Source organism: Melanostigma gelatinosum, assembly GCF_949748355.1.
Source record: "Melanostigma gelatinosum genome assembly, chromosome: 19".
Classification (NCBI taxonomy): Eukaryota; Metazoa; Chordata; class Actinopteri; order Perciformes; family Zoarcidae; genus Melanostigma; species Melanostigma gelatinosum.
In genome coordinates, this window is record NC_136652.1 from 16,288,660 (window position 1) to 16,307,066 (window position 18,407).

An 18,407-nucleotide genomic window follows, 5' to 3' on the forward strand; every position below is an offset into this window, starting at 1 on the left:
TTGATATTTGGATTTCTTTATTTAAAAAAAGAAAAGTGATTTCATCTAAAGCTCCAAAGTGAAGCCTGATTTCTTACAGCTCATGAATGCATCCAGATTTCTAGCAAAACATCCCCAAATTGCATCAATTCATATCACATCAAGGGGTTAATGTCTTTGGCAAAGAAAAATGTCTCCGGTCACTTTCAATGAATAATATTCATTGTCTGAAGAACTGGATGGTGAAAACTAATTGCTGGCAAGAAAATCAAATCGACTGTGAATGCTAAATAAATGGTAATGCTGATGCATACGAGAAGACGAACGATGGTTTTTGACAATACATGTTAATGAGCAGATCAATGCAACTCAGGTCTGTCCGTTAAATATGAAGCTCCAGCTGGATAGCTGAGCTCGGCATTGAGACGGGGAACGAGGAAACCGCTGGCCTGGCGCCGTCTAAAAGTAACAAGGAAGTCAATAAGTCTATTTCCCAAAATGTTTTACTTTTTCTGGACGTCTAGGCATTTTACCATCTGACACAATAATGTGTATCCAAGTGGACAACAGTACACGTTTGTGGTTTTACTGGGCAGCTCCAAGTGTTCTTTCAATAGGTCATACGATTGTATCTGCAGGACAAGTAGCAAGTCCCCCTGAAGCCTAAAGGACTAATTCTATCAATTCCATCCTAGTCTTGATGTTTATTCTTCTTCTTCTTCTTCTTCTTCTTGGAAGGAGGCATCTCCTCACAGTTCTGCTCCACACCAGCGGTGCTATTCTCATTTGTAGCTCCTTCGCTTTCTACCACTTTCCTCTTCTTCTTCTTTTTACCGGAGCACTCCTGCGGTGTGTCCTCATCGTCCTCTATTACGATAGGAGCGGCAGTACTGTGCTCTTCTACCACTTCCAGGTCACCTGCTGACTTTTTGCTCTTCTTCTTCTTCTTCTTTTTGGGCTCTTCCGAGTCGTCGTCGCTGATGAGGACGGCACTGGGTTCATCAGGCGGACCGGATGTCTCGTTGGTCTCCATTGAGGGTGCCGTACTCTGCGCCTGTCCACGATCCTTCTTCAACTGAGCCATTCGCTGCGCAAAATACTCCTGCATAGTGAGAGTACTTTTCACAGTATTGGTGATGGACTCCATATCCAGTTCAACGGCAGCAGGAGTCAAAGTCTCCCGCGGCTCACCCTGAGAATCACTGCTGTTGCTCTCCTAGACCAAAAACACACACGAGAAAGACAGTTAGGATTTAATGCAACATTTAGAGAAGCTACACCACACACACACACACACACACAATGGCGGACCAAGCAGCTTAAGTGATCGTCAGTCATCATGCATAGATTAGACAGGCAGATTTTTGTGAAAGAGCCCAAAAATAGGATGTTGAGGTAACAATAGGTGTTAAAGGATCATCTTAAAATAAGCACCACTGGACCTAATTGTCACACGTGACATTCATCATCATCTTCTTACAACACAATGTAGCTTCACACATCCAGCTGTGAGTCCTTAACAGCCATCTCTCTCTGAATAAAAACAATACTTATTTAAAAAAAAATAAACCACAAGTGTTGACAGTGTACGAGAGGTATTTTTTTTCTGTTCACATTGTGAGACTACAGAACTGCTTCAACATCAAATTAAATGCATTCCACTTCAGGAAATCATTTCACATGGTTTAGAAATATTTGAACCCTCTGCCAAAAAACTGACAGTAGTTGTTAAAAAAGGAGGAAAGAGCAAGAAGTCGTTCCTTTGTTTTGGTTAAACCGTCTACACTCTGGTCACGGACCCGTCTGTCCAGCCTTTAGGCTACATTATTAAAACAGGGACCGCTTTTCATCCGAGCGGTACAACAGTCTAGATTTTAACTCTACAGCAGGAACAATTTGTCACTTCACCCCTGCGACCCATTTGTCTTCATTTTCCTAATGGCCTACTCAATGCATAATGATTCGTCCAGAAGAATACAGGAGCTCCTCCTGAGAGTCGCACTAAACAATGCTGCCGCTCTGTGTATTGCCTCGGAGTTTGTGAAGTGGACGGCATTTTTTTTCAGACCCTACATATTAGAGAGACGAATCGAAAACAGCGTTTTTATGTCGAGTCACCTCGCGGTTTGGCCTTTAAGCTTTCACAATCAGAGTACACGACGTTGACCCTCGACACTGATCGAGACGGACAAGCTAACCGATGGGCTGGTCAAACAACGTGGAGGTAAATACCAACAGGACTCGTGGGACCTAAATAAACTGAAACGCAGAGACGTTTCAACTTAAGGCTATAAGTGATGCATGTAACATGATGTGACAAAGTACAACATACTTGAGTAACTCTTGAGTTATTCTGTATTCCATCTCAACACAATGGCCTCACAGTCACGAACGTATGATTGAGGCTAAATGACAACGCAGGTGCTCAAAGTTTTCTGCCACCTCAGACCAGAAAGAACCCCAACTTCTAACAAGGGGGGGGGGGGGTAAGGCCCTTCAGGTGAGGGTGCCATTACACAAAACTTTCCAACTTCCCAGAGAAAATCTATACTCCCTGTTACTGCACAATGGCATCCTCTCTGCTTGGGAGAGACGAGATGTGGCTTAGAGCTGACAGCGCCAAACAACATGTAACTGGGATTAGGGAAGATGGCTGGGGGCCACTTTAGAACTGCCTGTGAAATTACTCTCGAGAGGGAGAGGGTGAATGAGCGAGGGAGGAAGAAGGAAAAGGGGGGAGAGTGACCGAGAGAAGCGCCTTCATCAGGGCAAGTAGCAGGAACTTGGTCCTATGTCCTCTCTGCCTGGGGATCTCCATAAGACCCTGATCCGACAGGACACACATGCGTCCAGCAGGGATATAAACCAGGTACAGTCAGCACGACTGGCAGCCCTGGAGATTTTTTGTTGGTGAGTGCCGAGGGCAACATGTTACTAAGAAACAAGTCGGCAGTAATGTTTGAGATCTTCTTTCCCTATTTCCAGGTATTTGTGTTATTGTCATTCACCATTTCTGTGTGAGTGCCATATTATATTATACAGCAGGCCTGAGACAAAACCCTCAGACCAGAATAAATATGTCCTGATGAAAGCAAAAACAGTACAACACGATAGTCACAAAATACAGCAATCACAAAAATCCATTTTATGAACTTATGATATAATACCGAAATGTAAGCACAGCAGAATCACCACTTTGCGCCGCATAAATTCCTTACAGTCCGGGTAAAGCAAAAATAAGTGTTGTTACGAATATGTTATTAACAATCGGGATATCATTTGAATGAAGAAATAAAAAAAATCCATAACTATATAAAATTAGGTGTCAAAATCAATGTTATCAGACCGATGAGATCAAATTCTGATCGTTTGGCGAGGGTTGAGATGCTCAAAACTATTTATCTGTCGTTCAACCGCTGCAACAGCAGTGAGATAGTAAGCTACGGTGGAGCTTATGAAGTAAGCACAACTCGCATGCAGCACGCTCTCATGCGCACCCCGAATGGCAGCCACACAGAGAACGGCGGTAAAAATCCGAAACGCAAAAATGGTGAAACACACAAGGATGTCGCTCCAACATTCAGTACTATACAGTTCAGTATTTTCAATGTATTTATTAAGGAATATTTATTTAATAATTTCCTTTCCTGAATTGTTAATGGCCAGTCGATTACTGCATGCAACAAATGCAGAATGTCTTTAGTTTTAGTCAATGGTAACTTAATGCAGTTCAATTTTCAGCAGAGGTTTGCAGTTCAGTTTGTCAGTTACTATTTTTACTCATTGAACTGATGCAAAACAGAATACAACTGAATATACAGTGCATAGTGGAAAAGTAAAACTGTTTCATGCTTCAAGATAATAACCTTAAAAAGAAAAAACTAAATTGAACATAAGTTGTTTTACTATTTCAATGCTACACCACATTTTGAAGAGCAAAGTTTATTTCCAATGGGATTTGTTCAAGAAAGGACACAAGCATATATAATTTATGAGTAACACAGCGGGGTCCTCCTCCTCCTCCTCCTCCTCCTCCTCCTCCTCCTCCTCCTCCTCCTCCTCCTCCTCCTCCTCCTCCTCCTCCTCCTCCTCCTCCTCCTCCTCCTCCTCCTCCTCCTCCTCCTCCTCCTCCTCCTCCTCCTCCTCCTCCTCCTCCTCCTCCTCCTCCTCCTCCTCCTCCTCCTCCTCCTCCGGAAAAGGATGCGCTCAGTGCACTGTGTGCAGTTCTGAGATAAGGCTCCTTCGGCAGAGGAGCGGTCTGGCTGGCTATCGGGCCCTTCCTGCTCCACTCTCTCCCCTGGCGGGGGCTGGGCAGGGAACACAGGGAGGGCCCGTGGAGGGTCCCAGAGAAAAGGAGAGGGTGGGAAGACATTCACCAGTCCGCCTCCTTCAAGACACTCCAGTTCTATCTGTCCCTGCTAATGTAGCCGATGGAGCGCCAGTGGTAAGACGTGTGCCAAGAATCTGAGGCCAGCATATTCAGGAGGAGAGTCAATCAAGCCAGCAGAGGGATGGCATAAAAAAGGCTCACTAGAGTGCATGTGGAACTTTTTTTGACTCAACGAGATCGGCAAACAACTTTAATTGACTTTACACCAGATCTGAAACATGTATGTAGCAAGTAAAGCTATTTCATGTCTAGAATTCCAGAACCAATACTTGTAGGGATGTTCTTAGCCCCTGATCGCAATCCAAGGCCTTTAAAACTTTGCTAATACAGAGTAAAGGTCTATTAATCCGTCCCCTACATTGTTCAGCTTCAGAGGGCACAATTAAGTACTAGAATACATGAAGGTAGTCCTACCTAAATCAGTTTTCTGAGAGAGCTGAACGGCTCTACATTTAGAAGATATTGCCCTTTACCGGTAGTTATTTCCTCATCTGTAGACAGATGAGAGCTGGTGTGGATCTGCAATGAGAGGAAGGTTTCCAACTCATGATTGACTTAATGGTCAGTTGCAGCACTAATTCCAGGCAATGCCAATTTAGCAATTAACAAATCGCCTCCAATTGTTTTCGTGAACGGAAGTTCCGTAAAATTGTGTGGCAAAGCACAACATTGGTATGTTGGCCGCTCCGTTTCCCCGCTGCACAATAAAACTAGTGACTGTGGTTGCTTAAAAGTATTAGTATGAGGTTTAAAAACAATCATGAAAAATGGTGAATGGTTTTATAAAGTACATTGTCAATCAGTCAGAGTAAATAATCGAATGCAATAGTGTAAAAACTGAAGGTGCAAGGTTGAGAAGTTCACTCGTATTAGATTGACTAAAAGTTATTAACAAAACTTGAAGATAATTGTCTTACTAATTAGCTTTACAAAATATATTACGTCACCTTCTGGCTCACATCTTAATTAGCATTTGACAAAGCTGCAGTCGTCTATTTATTTTCTTAAAAACGGCCCGTTTGCATTACTTGCCGGTTTTCTTTTTTTCCTCCAATATTTTCTAGCCAATATTGGTCGGGACTGTAATTGCACGAGTGTGCCCTCATTGTCCTGCCACAATAATAAATTTGGCGATACTCAAGGTCTATGGATCAGGCCCTGATTAGCCAGCTGTCTCTCCCTGATGAGCACACAAGTTCAGCAGCCCATCCTTCACGGGCCCGATGTGGGCGGACAGAAAAACAGGTGGCTGCCGTATATTCTCTGGTAAATAAGCGAACCCTTCGGTTGACATCAATACTTTTTTTTAAATAATGTCACTGCCCCCAATATTTTACTTCTCACAAAGTAACAAAGTAAAAAACTATAAAACGATGTAGAGTATGTACATTAAACGCCACACATGGAAGCTTCCACAAAGCTGTACTTTGTGTGTAGTTCAGACAAAACACACACAAAAAAAGAAAATGGAGTTTGAAAAATTGCACTTTGTGCCCGGTGCGAGAACGTTTATCACAAGTAACAAATGAAGACAACATTATGCATGCAGTGTGACTGCCCTGTGCTTGTTCAACATTGCAAACGCTTGCCGACGCTTGCCGACAACGCTTGCCACCCCAACCCCAGAGAGGGAAGATACCGTGATCATTTCCCCCAGCTGTGATTTATTAGATTAAAGAGTCAGTGATTAAATGGTAGTCGGCGGCTGTAAACAGCCGAGAGGGCTGGAAATCTTTGGGCGGTTAGCTTCACCAGGCGGTAATTACCCCGGCCCCCATGTATTCTAGCTTAGGCCCGTAACTAAGAGACAGACGCCCTCTTTTTCTTTTTTGTCCTGCGCTAATCTGTAAGTGTCAGCGAGCTGGCATGCCAGGAGGGAGCAGTCCACAGAACTGCCAGGGAGGTAGTTGGTAAATGTGTGCATTTGCAGCAGGGGGTGGGGGGGTTGATGGACAACTGAGACAAAAAGAAAATCTCTGCTTTGGTGCCGTATTTCTATTTGTACTGTTGATTACTCAATGCAGCGGAACTCGGCAAATAAGTAAAGTTAAATGAAGCACAAAGTGAATAAAGAATAACCCGGTTAATGTACACCAAAAATATACTGTTCGTGTTGACCAAGAATATAAGTTATTATAACAGCTTGGTTCAAATGTAGAGATGTAAACCAACAGAAATGGAAGAAACACTTGTCAATCTGCTTACTTGCATGAAGTTAAGATGCAATAATACTGATGTCTTAGTCTTAAATGATAGCAGCTAAAGATATGTCAATGGCACAATTTTATGCCAGCCCAGTTATTAATAGTTAACCAGCCCAGTTATTAATAAAGCAGTAACCTGTGAAACCCGAGTTGAAGACAATTTTTTTTCCAGTGAAGACATTTTGCCTCTGCGCTGTCAGCAAAGTTTCACTGCTCGACTCCGCCCATCGGCTCTCTGGCTCCTTGCCGACACATCTGCCAAACGCTCGAGCCCCCAAACCGCCGCCCCTGCCCCATATTCCTTAAGACGGTGGTATCCGGGGAGCCCCCGCTGACGTGCGATCCTTCATGCGGACGACGCGTGGGCAGGAAAAACGTGCAACAGGTGCCACCCGATGAGGCCCGATCCTCGGCCCTTTGTGCCTGAACATGAGTGGGAGTGGGAGAGGCCGCAAAGGTCATGCTGACCCAAGAGCAGGGTGAGCCGTACCGAATGTCTGACTGGAGGGTTCAGACGTCAAAACAAGCCAGATTATACTCAACCATTCTTCTTCCCTGACATTTTTAATTAAGGAGTACAGAACTAACAAACTGATCGGTTAAAATTACGGAAATTCATAAATTGTTTTTTACGGCACTTAAGAATGAATCGTGAACTGAAAATTTTATTTAGTTGATCGCATTAAGCTACCGTAAAATTATTTTATAAATTATGCTCAATCAATATCTGGAAGACGAAATGAAAAACCTGAAATACTGATCAAATTTCATGGCTTTTTACAGTCATATACTTTTCCTTTTTTCAAAAGTAAGAAAAAAAACAATAAAACAGAGATGATAAAAAGGAATTTTATCTTTTTCAAAACACCCCCACCCCCCCAGGAAAAGGAAACGTAGAAGCAAATGTAGGTAGAGAAATAAAACTATGGCTCGTTTCCACTTTCATCTGAGCTGGCGGCTTTAAAAAATGACTAACTTTTGTTGATATATGAATCGGCGGGGAGTCTATTTATCAGCAGGCCCTCTGCGGTCGCCCGCTTGGGTCCCTCAAGTCACAAGCCGCGTCGCTCCCCTTTGACTGATTAATTAGCCAATCAGAGGACATTTTTCACTGGGCGGCAGAATGGTTTATTTCAGCTAATGCCGGGCTTTCGAGCTGAGGCCCGTTGGAGCCTCGTCGGCTCTTTCGGCCTGCCTGAGTGGTCGGGCAGAGGGGCAAGGGAGATAAATCAAGCCGGGCTGGCCCTCCATGTGGCTCCCCTAACTAAACCCCCTGAGGAGGGCACGGTGGTGGAGAAGGTGGAGGAAAGAGATGGGGGGACGCAGGACGGCCAGGGGCACTGCACGCCGGCCGATAAGCACGGGGAGCACAGGGCTGCCAAAGTGCCTTCATTTAGAAGTGGCCGGGGCTTTTTGATATCTCGGCAGAGAGGGCCTGTCGTTTGTCATGCTGTGAGTAATTGTGTTGAGGGGCACAAGAGGAGGCAGGAGATGGAGGGGGCTTGCAAGCGTGGGACGGGTGATGGATAACAGAGAGCCATGTAGATGGATAGGTGCTCTACCACAGCCTGATAACCCTCACTGGTTAGGGAGTGTAAATAATGGTTTTAAAGCATACATTTTCAAGTGGCTGCACCATATGAGGTTGTGGGTGAAATGGTGGTCATCCATTTGTCCTGTAGATCAGGGTTTGTAGCCAACAATACATTTTTCGGGAATATCTATATTCAATTATATGTTTATAACGAATGTAATAGTGAGTTGAGGTGTTATACCGGACTGTATTATATAAAAAAAATACTGAATAAGCATCATAAAAGTAGAATTTATGGCAGAACAGTTGTATTGGATTGCATCAGCTTGTACAGGTGTACCTAATAAAGTGGAGTATGTTTAGTATGCTTTAATACTTGCAGCTTTGTCAAATGCTCCAATAAGGAAATGTGTTTCTATCATTGATTAGTTATATTATTCAAAGTTGACATTAACATGCTTGCTTAGGAATTTTCAATTATTCTTGGATCAGAGGTCGGACTATTACCCCTCTAAAGAAATGTTTTTAAAGCCTATTGAGGAGTTGTACATTTCATATCACACAGCTACAATAGTTATGTCTTGAACTTTATTTTTTTCCTCATGCATCGATAGTTGTTTCAAGAATATCAAAAAGCTCTCCAAAAACTGTAAAAGATATTCGTATATAAAATACATTAAAGTGGGAAATGTCACAAATGTGAAAGCTATCTTCAAAATGTAAAAAGGAGGTAATTCTAACCTAAGATACAGCTCTACTGTCAGGCCTGAAGGTTGACACCAAAAACAATATTAAAAAGATAGCAGCTCAGGTGACACAATAGTGAAGGAATCTTAGTGGCTGACTGTATCGGGCCAATTCATATACCAGGGTTAATAATCTGTCCCATGTGCTCACTTGGTCTTTTCAACACATCCAATCCGGCCTTTGATGAACAAGAGGCATGTGGGACAGCCGAGTGTGTGTGCGCGTCTGTCTGTCTGCATTTCAGGGAGCGTTGTGAGCAGCGATAAGAGGCAAGCAGGAAGCACATCACTGCGGAGGAAGGAAAACCCCAGCAGTGTGGGACTGGTGGAAGGGAGGCTGGAGAGACAGCCGTGGGTGGTGGGTGAGGAGCCGGGAGATTCATGAGCGGGAGGGAGAAGCCGACCCAGATTTGGTCGGGTCTCCTGGCCTCACCTTGTCAGGATGCAGATATGCGATAATGCGACTGCCGCAAACCCCTGCCAATCCATTTCACCACTAAATCAGCGCCCTTAGCGTTGATATAGTCACTAATTAAGAATACAACTGTTAAGGGTATGGCGATTATCGCATGCGTGTATACTGTGGAGCGTACTTTGTGCTGTAGCGGTAACGGTGGGTGCTGTAAGCACAGATCAGGGTGCACCGAGGGTCAGTGGCAGTGTCGCGGACACTCGCAGGAGATTCTGGACAATGCCTACAGCTTGATTGGTCCATCAGCCTCTTTACCTCTTCCCAGCAACCTCAGACGTTGCTGGGCTTCAACACAAGGCCTCATGGGATGCCATTGTAATTGTGTTCAGTGTTTTCGATATGGTCAATGGTGTCCCTCCTGGCTGAAAAATAACAACCCATAACCAAACGATTAGGGAGAAAATGGTGGTGTATATTGCTCGCATTTCCAATGTTAATCAGCAAAGGGAGCAGCAGCCATTGTGATGTTATGGCTCGGCACCTGCGCGGGAATAGAAAAGGTTTTTTTCTCGTGCAATTTATGGATTTTAAGATGCCAATTTCTTCAAGCCAACTGCTTGAGATAAACAGAGGAAGCCAGCGAGAGGCTTTTCTGTGTCTCTGCATACAAAAGCTACATTCGTCTTTGTCCTGCTGGCTCTGTACGGAGTCAGCAGAACTTGTGACACAAAAAAAATACCAGCTTTATAAAATGAAGATTCATTAAATCATAACAAATACATAGAAGTATTTGTCTCTGTAATAATAATCGTGCGTTTTCATGCAAAGTCTGAAAAAAGTCCCATCTGTTTGCACTCAAACCATCGAATATGTGAAAAAGTATTTACACATCTAATTGGTGGGACTATATTGCAATTTTATGCCAATACTTGTGCTTATTTGTCAGTGTATGTATATATATATATATATATATATATATATATATATATATATATATATATATATATATATATATATATATACATACAAGTTCCATTAGCAGATACTTATATTTAATTTCTAATAACTCAAGCTCTGTGTTTTATTTCAAGGCAGCTAAATAAAGACCATAACAAATGGAACAGACTAAACACAAGTTAATTCAACAACACGGTTTTGTTCTTCACAAGTAAGCCAAAGGAACTTACTGAGCATGAAATGTAACTTTCATCTGTCTGAGCCTGTAAGCTACGTTTCAAAAAGCTCGAGCGCCAGCAAAACGCCAACTGGCACGGTGACGTTTGAAGTGACCAACCGCCAACTCCAAAAGCAAAAAACAGAACTTTTTTTTTACAAGCATCATCATTTCAGATTTCCGCACACCTCACCCCAATTTTTGATTTGCCGTTAATAATGCCCTCTGGCTTTAGAGCTACCTGATGTGAACGCTCCAAGACGGACGAAGAGAGTGATTGCGGCGAGAGGAGTAAGGGGGTAAGAGTGCAAATCCCTTAACTGGATTTAGGTCCTCTTGCCGGTCATCAGTGGCCTGTTGGCGGTGTTAAAGCTGCACGATGTGACATGGCTAATCTAGGGCCACAGGCTGTTCAGGAGCCTGTAGAAGCACATGGATCACATGATACTGCAGCGATGATTGAGGCATCAGCACCAGTGGTCGCCCTTAATTACCAAGACGGAGGCAGAGAAGCTGGAGCTACCTGGCTAGATGTACGCTATCTCCTCCCCCAGTTCACACCAGACATTGAGTGGGTGGAGAAAGAACACAGGCCTCTCCCTTTACAAAATGATCTTTATTATTGTCATATTACAGCCATTAGTCATGACCATATTTTCTATTTTGGATATAATTACTACACAAACAAAACTGATCACAAACTGACTGTGAAAGACATATTGGAAATACGGTACCAAAAATATTTAAACTTTTACATAATATTTTTTCATATCATGAGTATATGCATTACACTTGATTGTTTTATGTTGTTTATAGTTTGCTTCCTTTTGTGTTTCTGCATGAGCGTATTTCATGCTGGATTGTTTGGATAAGTGTTTTTCGTAGGTTGTTTTATTTACAGAAATTATTTTTATTTATTTGCACGTTTATCGTTAATTAAAATAAAACAATGACAAAAAAAGACATTTTTGATGGAAATTAGGAAAATTACATTTTTAACTTTGTGGATAATGTAACGTATCTTGATGCCTTTTACCTGCTCTTGTTGATTGGCAGGTCTTCCTCCTCTCTTCCCAAAGATGCAGTTAAGGTCTGTTTCACTACGGGAGGACAGGTCTTTGCCTAAATAGGAAGAAAAAAAAAAAACATATTTCAGAATCATAGAGCAACTTAAAAATACGTTTGAAACCGTTTTTGGACTCTTATCAAGGCATATAGAAAAAGACTAATCTAAACAACAGGATAAAAAGTCAGAGAACCTGCCAATGCACAAAACAAAACAAAAAAATATTACTGGCATAAACTAGTGGGTTTCTACTTTTGCAAATACACCAAAGGGTGATCCTAAACAATCACATTTTCTCACACACACACACCCAAAAAACGAATAAATAAATTTAAAACGAAGAGATCTAAAGGGCAACGGGTTTACTGAGGCAACCTGTAATGGTTGCAGATAAAAGAACGTGTGTGTGCGTGTGTGTGTATCTGTGTGTTGGGGGCAGACGGTAGGGGGGGAGGTGGTATCTTGAGCATAGAAAGGAGAGGTTTGCGTGGTTTACTTCTGCTCCAGGGATAAAACGGCAAAGACAAATAAACCGACGACAAGGTCTGCCACGACACGCCTCCGGATTCCCATTTTCAAGCCAGGCCTCAAAGACTCCTGGAGCACACAGTCGCCTGTCTCAAGCCCAGGTCCTGTTCGTACAGCTGCATCCTCTTCCTTCAGTGGGGCTCTGATAACATTTGGTTATTTATTGCTTTTAAACCTCTATCTCCCCTACTCTTGGCTTTGAAAGTCGCATGCAGGTCTAAGAAGTAAAACCAAGAAAGTAAGTTGAAAACTAAAATAAATAGAGGGGGGGGGGGGGGGGGGCTGTGGTGTTTGTCATCTAGTGAACTCAGTTCAAATGTAAAATGATGCCCAGCCTTTCTACTGCTTGGATCAGGAAGTACCCGTCAAAATCCTCAGGCATTCAGGTGAAAGTGCAAATAACAATGTTCTGACAAAAAGGAGCTGAAACGTTCAAACGGTGGCTGGACGCTGTGACGCAGGATGAAGCATGCGTGCCGCTGGCGTGCAATGGAAAGTGTTCGTGAATACATGCTGGTTTCCAAGGGTACAGTTGAAACAGCAACAACCGTCAGTACAGATAAGTAGCCAAAACAGACCAGCAGATCACTGCGGCTCGACAAAGAAACACACAAATCTGACGAATACAAAAAAAAGGGCCCTCAGCTCCTCAGCTCGGTGTTATGCTGTAGTCATGCTTTCCTCAAAAACCTTTTAGTTTACGGACTCATAATGGCTGAAACGCAAACATTTGTTTTGTTAAAAAGCCCCAAGACTGCGATAAAGCCAACGGATGGAGAGCCGTAGTTAAATTCTGCATCAACCCCCCCCACCACCCCTTGCTAGCCGTGACAGATGATAGATGGAGGTAGCAATTAAAACTGGGTTACTGGTTTATGCTGCGGGTCCCGGACCTAAGCAGCGGAGATTTTGGTGCCTTTCCCCGCAAACAAAGGCCATCAATCGTCAGCGCTGGCAGTGAGGGAACCAGCCTGAACAGGATATCAATAAATAAAAAAAAGCAGGAGAGAGTAAGGAGGAGGCCGGAGCTGCTCCGGAGAGGGAGATGTTAGGAAGGTGCTTCTGAAGCCACAACTTTAGTCTTTCCATCAATGTTTTTACAGACTTCACAATAAAATGAACCGATCAACTAATAAATGACTAGACAAGACTAGTGTTAAAGAAGCAATGCATGGAATTTAGAACCCCGTAATATGTTAATAGTTTTTATGACTGGACATAATATCCGGTTCTTAATTTACTTTTTCAACTTCTCATGTAACAAGCTCAGCAACATTAAATCTATGACCAAGCCTTCACTTGGCAACAGCTTCACGGGGACGGGAGCCGGCATGGAGGCATGCAAACAGGCGTGGCTGGTTATATGTTGCCAGGTAACGTTTTGGTTTCCCGTGCTGATCCAGAGCACAAGTTAGACACAATAAGGCAATACTTACAGCAGATGAATAGAAAGAAATGAAAAAATCAATGAATAAAATACTTCATGTAGCAGTCTAATGTAACTGTGAGAGGACCATCAACATTTCCTACGTAAAGACACCCATTTAAATAAAGAAAGACAGTTTCACAGTCAGACTGTTGTGACACTTTATGCCCGTCACCACTGAAGGCAGGCGGAACTCAACTCTCAAGTTCCCAATCAAGTTATGAATCGTTTATGGACAAACAAGTAATGCCAGCGTCCCTTCTGTTGCATCACAACAGCTGCCGCCTCTTTTGAGCAGAAACAAGTTAAAGTGGTGTTAAGTTACCATCGGTGTGTCTAATGCCTACCGAGCAACACACCGGCCTAAGATTAGATTCCAGTGAAAACATTCCCACCTGCATTTCCCTGAACTGCCTCCTGTTCTGCTTCCTGAAAGTCTGACAAAAAACAGATACTATATTGATCCCTTTAAGGGGGAAATTTTTCTCTGCATTTGACCCATCCCTGTATATGGGGAGCAGTGGGCTGCCATTGATCGGCGCCCGGGGAGCCGGGGGTTCAGTGTATTGCTCAGGTACACTTCGACACGTGACACGTCCCAGTCGGGGATCGAACCGTTGACCTTCCGGTTCCCAGACGACCCTCTTAACCCGGTGCACCAAGGTCGCCCCTAAAGAGAGTGTATCTCAAATGTCTCAATGTAACAAACAAACAGTAGCAGTGTCAGGTGCTACCTGCTCTTTGGTCCCCCCCCCCCCCCACAGCTATAAACGGCTGGTGGTGATAGTGGAAGGGATCTCCTCAAATAAATTAGAATCTAAGGGTCTGGCGGGATCAGACTTACTTAGTTGACGACAGGTGGGAGTACGAGCGTATCCAAATGCAAAGAGGATAGAAGAGGCCCAAGTTCACCGTCAACGACAATGGTCCAGTCATAAACAGACAAATGTGGCTTTCAAAATGTTAAAAGGTTTGTTTTTTCAGTGCTTTTCGTGGGGTCATTGAGGCTGTTCTGTGGTGGACGGGAGGTGAATATAGATGCAAGGATACAGAGGTCCAAATAGAAGTGTAGCAATTCAATAAGCTCAGTTTGGTGGGATTCACAGTACAGTTTAAAATGTTGTTGTCATAAAGATATGACCAACGAGTTGTATGACTATTGTATCTACAAAGAATTAAGGCAGAAAAGAGAGCATCCGGAGGAAAATCATCCCACCATTAATATCGGTGCTTCATGTCTTAAGTGCGTATGGTGGATCCAATCCACCAGGGACCAAGTCTTTTTCTGGCCCCTGCCAAATTAAGATCACAAAAACAGGGTGAGAGGGTCTGGGGAAGAGACAGAGGACACGCGTTATCTGGCCGGGTCATCTAATGGGTCACACGGCCTCTGGGAGGTGTTGTTTTTGGGGGGGCCAGTAAATGGACATGCCAGATGCCCCAAACAGGAAACAGGAAGTTGCTATTGAATGACGTAAAATATAAAAAGCTCTTCCAGGTGAGGCAAAAGTTGAGATTTTGTTTTCCCATGTACGCTGACCTGATGAGGTTCATCTGAACCCAATAACAAAAACGACTGTAGAGTAATTACTTTAACACATGTTGATATTTGATGAGCTTGCACTACTTTTCTGCCAAAGGACTTAGTAGAATTACTGCAACGAAAATAACCGACATTAATATCAGCTTAGCATTGCAAAGTTTGCAAGTTCAACATCAAAACCTCATTACTAATGAATACCGTAATCACTCAACTATGCCCCATGCTTAAGCAGAAGCAGCTCAGCAGTAAACTATGAGTTAGTGGTTATTCATTTCAGTCTCCAGTGGTCCCGAACACCAAATTCCTCCTCGTGCCTATCAGTGCACTGGCCTTGACCAGCAGATTTTGGCTTCCTGGGTTGTAAAGGAGTAATGAAAGTAGAAGGAAGAGTTATTAATAACCTCCCCTAGCACTGACCGGGCCAAGTGACCCAGCACGGCCTGACAGGGCTCTGATCAGCATCTGTGGTCTGAGCCAAGTGCACACGGCTCAACGAACGGTCAACGAGGCTTTCTGTCCGTCTGGGTGGATTGTATGGAAAGTGGAAAAAAAACAAAAAAAAGGAGAGGCACACACTTTAGTAGCAGCTTAGAAAAAAGGTGCCACGCTGAAATCAGTAGACGGTTGCCCTGAAACAATTTTATCTAAAAAAAAAATTTCAGGGCAGACTTTTTACTATGTGACTGATGAACACTTGATCCAGTTTGGCCGAGTTCGTTTCCTGATACATAATCAAGGTAATAACTGTTGAGAATAAGAAAAGAAACAGCTTCCTCTTGGTCTATTTGTATCCCTCTGATCTCTGTCTGCTGCCAAAAGATAAACTCACCTTTAGTGAACTTCATGTAATGGACCCTCTTTTTGGAGGTCTTGGACTTCTCTTCTAAGCTGAAGCCTTTGGGTTCCTCTGGTGGTGGAGGTTCTTTAGCTAGTGAAAAGAAATACAAGAATAATAAAGTTACCAGAAGTTACAATTTGAAGATGAGCATTCAGCATCATTGCATTCTCTTCTCTCATACGAGAGTAATGTGCTTTGTCTCCCAGAACAGTGATAATGAAGATGCTCATTGTATGACAGCAGGTATCGAAATAGTTCCCTCCCAAATGTTGCAGTGGAGCACCCTCTACTGTCCAACAGATGGAACTCACTTAAATAGCTGCACTTTGGTGTAGTCATGTAGTTTGAAACAGAGCCACAGCAGGAATGTATATACATCATGTGTCAACTCTAGATAATGTAGTACCAGTGCGAGTCATAATTGACACATATTAACACTGCCGATCGTATCATTCGTACATACCAGCGCTGCTGTTTTGTCCATGGCAGTTGTTCAGCTGAGCAAGAAGCTCGTTGAAATCATCTTGGTGTGCGATCCAGTTATCCTGTGAAAATGACAGCTCTCAACACAACAGAATTCGGCTTGACAATAACACATCCTTACATCTTTTAAGACAATTTCAAAAGTCCTAAGAGTTATAATTATGGACATAATCCTCCCTTCATGAAAATGGTGAAAAACTAACAGAGCAACAAAAAGATTGCGTCTAAAAGTGTTAAATATGCTCACCTCAGAGCTGGCACTGGTTCCAAGACCATGGTGGTTGTTTTTAACTTTAACTTTGATATGGTCAGTGGAGCCTTGCTCACTTCGGCCCAGGCCCTTAATGAGAAAAGAGAGGACATAACGTGTCATCAACTGATCCATTCATTGTCAAATGTCTTTAGAGATCACCACAGTTGAGCAAACAAGAAACATCCATCTCACCTTGCCCTTGGACCAGCCCATTCGCTCCATCAGCTTCTGGCCGAATTTGGAGTCATCTTTACTCCAGGCGCTGTTCCTCGGGTCCACGGACCACTTCTGCTTCCTCCGGGCTGGAAAGGAGAGCAGCAGCAGCAGCAGCATCATCATTACATAACAGCCATCCACCAAAACATCACATGAACGAGCAACTCAGAGGAGACGCTGACCACTGTTAGACCTAGATCAGATGTAGCCCTATCCCGGTGCAGCTGTGATACTGCCCTGTGCCTTTTATTAAATACACAGCTCACATATTTAAAAACCTTTTATATGTCATATGAATGTACTATTAACACAATGGTTGACAACTGTCAGGGAAGAAGCAAGGCTGGACTAAAGTCCAACGAAAGACCATGCTATGAGAGAACCTGCCATCGCTTACAGCACGTTTAATAAAAAGAAAGCACACCGATTAATACAAATATTAGGCCATTAAAGACAACACAGTTAAGCTAAACTGAGCTAATGACAAGTTACTGCAGAAACACGTGTCGGTTTACACCGACTGATGTAGTAATGCTAATGCTAATGTTAGCTACTCGAATAGTCTGAAAGTACAGAAATACAGAATACTTTCAGAACAAAGCCTCTCCACCGTGGGTCGCAGTGGTGTTAAGCGAACACAAAATACATATTGTTATTTTTAAATAAAAGGGGAAATATCCATCAAAAGTCGAACAAAAATCTACGTACGCTCAGCAAGCATAGACATCTTGGGTCCTTCAACAGCTTGCGGTAAGTCGCGTAGGGTTCCCAGAAAATGCCTGAAGAGAAAACAGGACCACGCTGGTTGTTCGCGTAAACATATCGTGATAAGATATTAATTGTGTGTGGTATTCCATGCGGATGAAAGCATATTCATTTTTCGTTTATTATAACAATATATAATGTAATATTTTAGCGGCACTGCAAGTAGTTATCTTCGCCAACAGAGAGCGCCACAGGGTTAGGTAAAGTTAGAAAGTGCGCCGCAGCCACAAACCCACAGCATAAACATGTTACGTGTACTGGGTCACTCAAGTTCAATGAACCCAAACTACAGCCCAATAATATAATATTCGGTTTATCATATTGAAAAATAGAATGTTCGTATTCACCTTTATTGTAACAATTGTATGTGTATATAACAAATAGGCCTACCACAACAAAAAATGCAAACTGCTAATACTTCATGACTTCATATCTCCCAATACGTAGGCATATTTATGATCAGCCGATATCAGCTGATATCAGCCCAATAATTTAGTCCCCAAGTTCCACCCAAAACAAACTATGATTTGCCCAACTCAAACAAGCATTGCTTAATGTGCTCTTGCAGACAATGTCATACTGTTTGTACTGATGCATGTGATGCACTCAGCCTCATCTGTACAAGATCACATTTCAAAAGTGTTTGTGCACAGAGTTGCTTCTCGTAGGCCTACTGACAGAAATATCACAACAAATGATCATTCAATTCTATTTATTTTGTATTGCCCAAGTTTCGAGGAAATTACTGGGTGGTTGTGTCAATCTCACTTACAGCTGCTGTTTGGGTGTTAAAGTATGGAGGCAGGAGTGCTTGCAGCTTCAGTTTATTAACTGATTACAATTTAATACC

At 43.0% G+C, this 18,407-nt stretch overlaps 1 protein-coding gene across 1 annotated transcript; it reads right to left on the reverse strand.

The window, feature by feature from the left end:
• On the reverse strand, positions 1-17,532 carry pinx1 (PIN2 (TERF1) interacting telomerase inhibitor 1). Its single transcript, XM_079291264.1, has 7 exons — positions 17,501-17,532; positions 16,769-16,878; positions 16,571-16,663; positions 16,304-16,385; positions 15,832-15,930; positions 11,476-11,561; positions 1-1,195 (listed from the first exon to the last, which is right to left on the reverse strand). Exons 1-7 carry the CDS (start codon positions 17,517-17,519, stop codon positions 671-673), a joined length of 1,014 nt encoding a protein of 337 aa, XP_079147390.1. The 5' UTR covers positions 17,520-17,532; the 3' UTR covers positions 1-670.
• Positions 17,533-18,407: the final 875 nt, after the last annotated feature.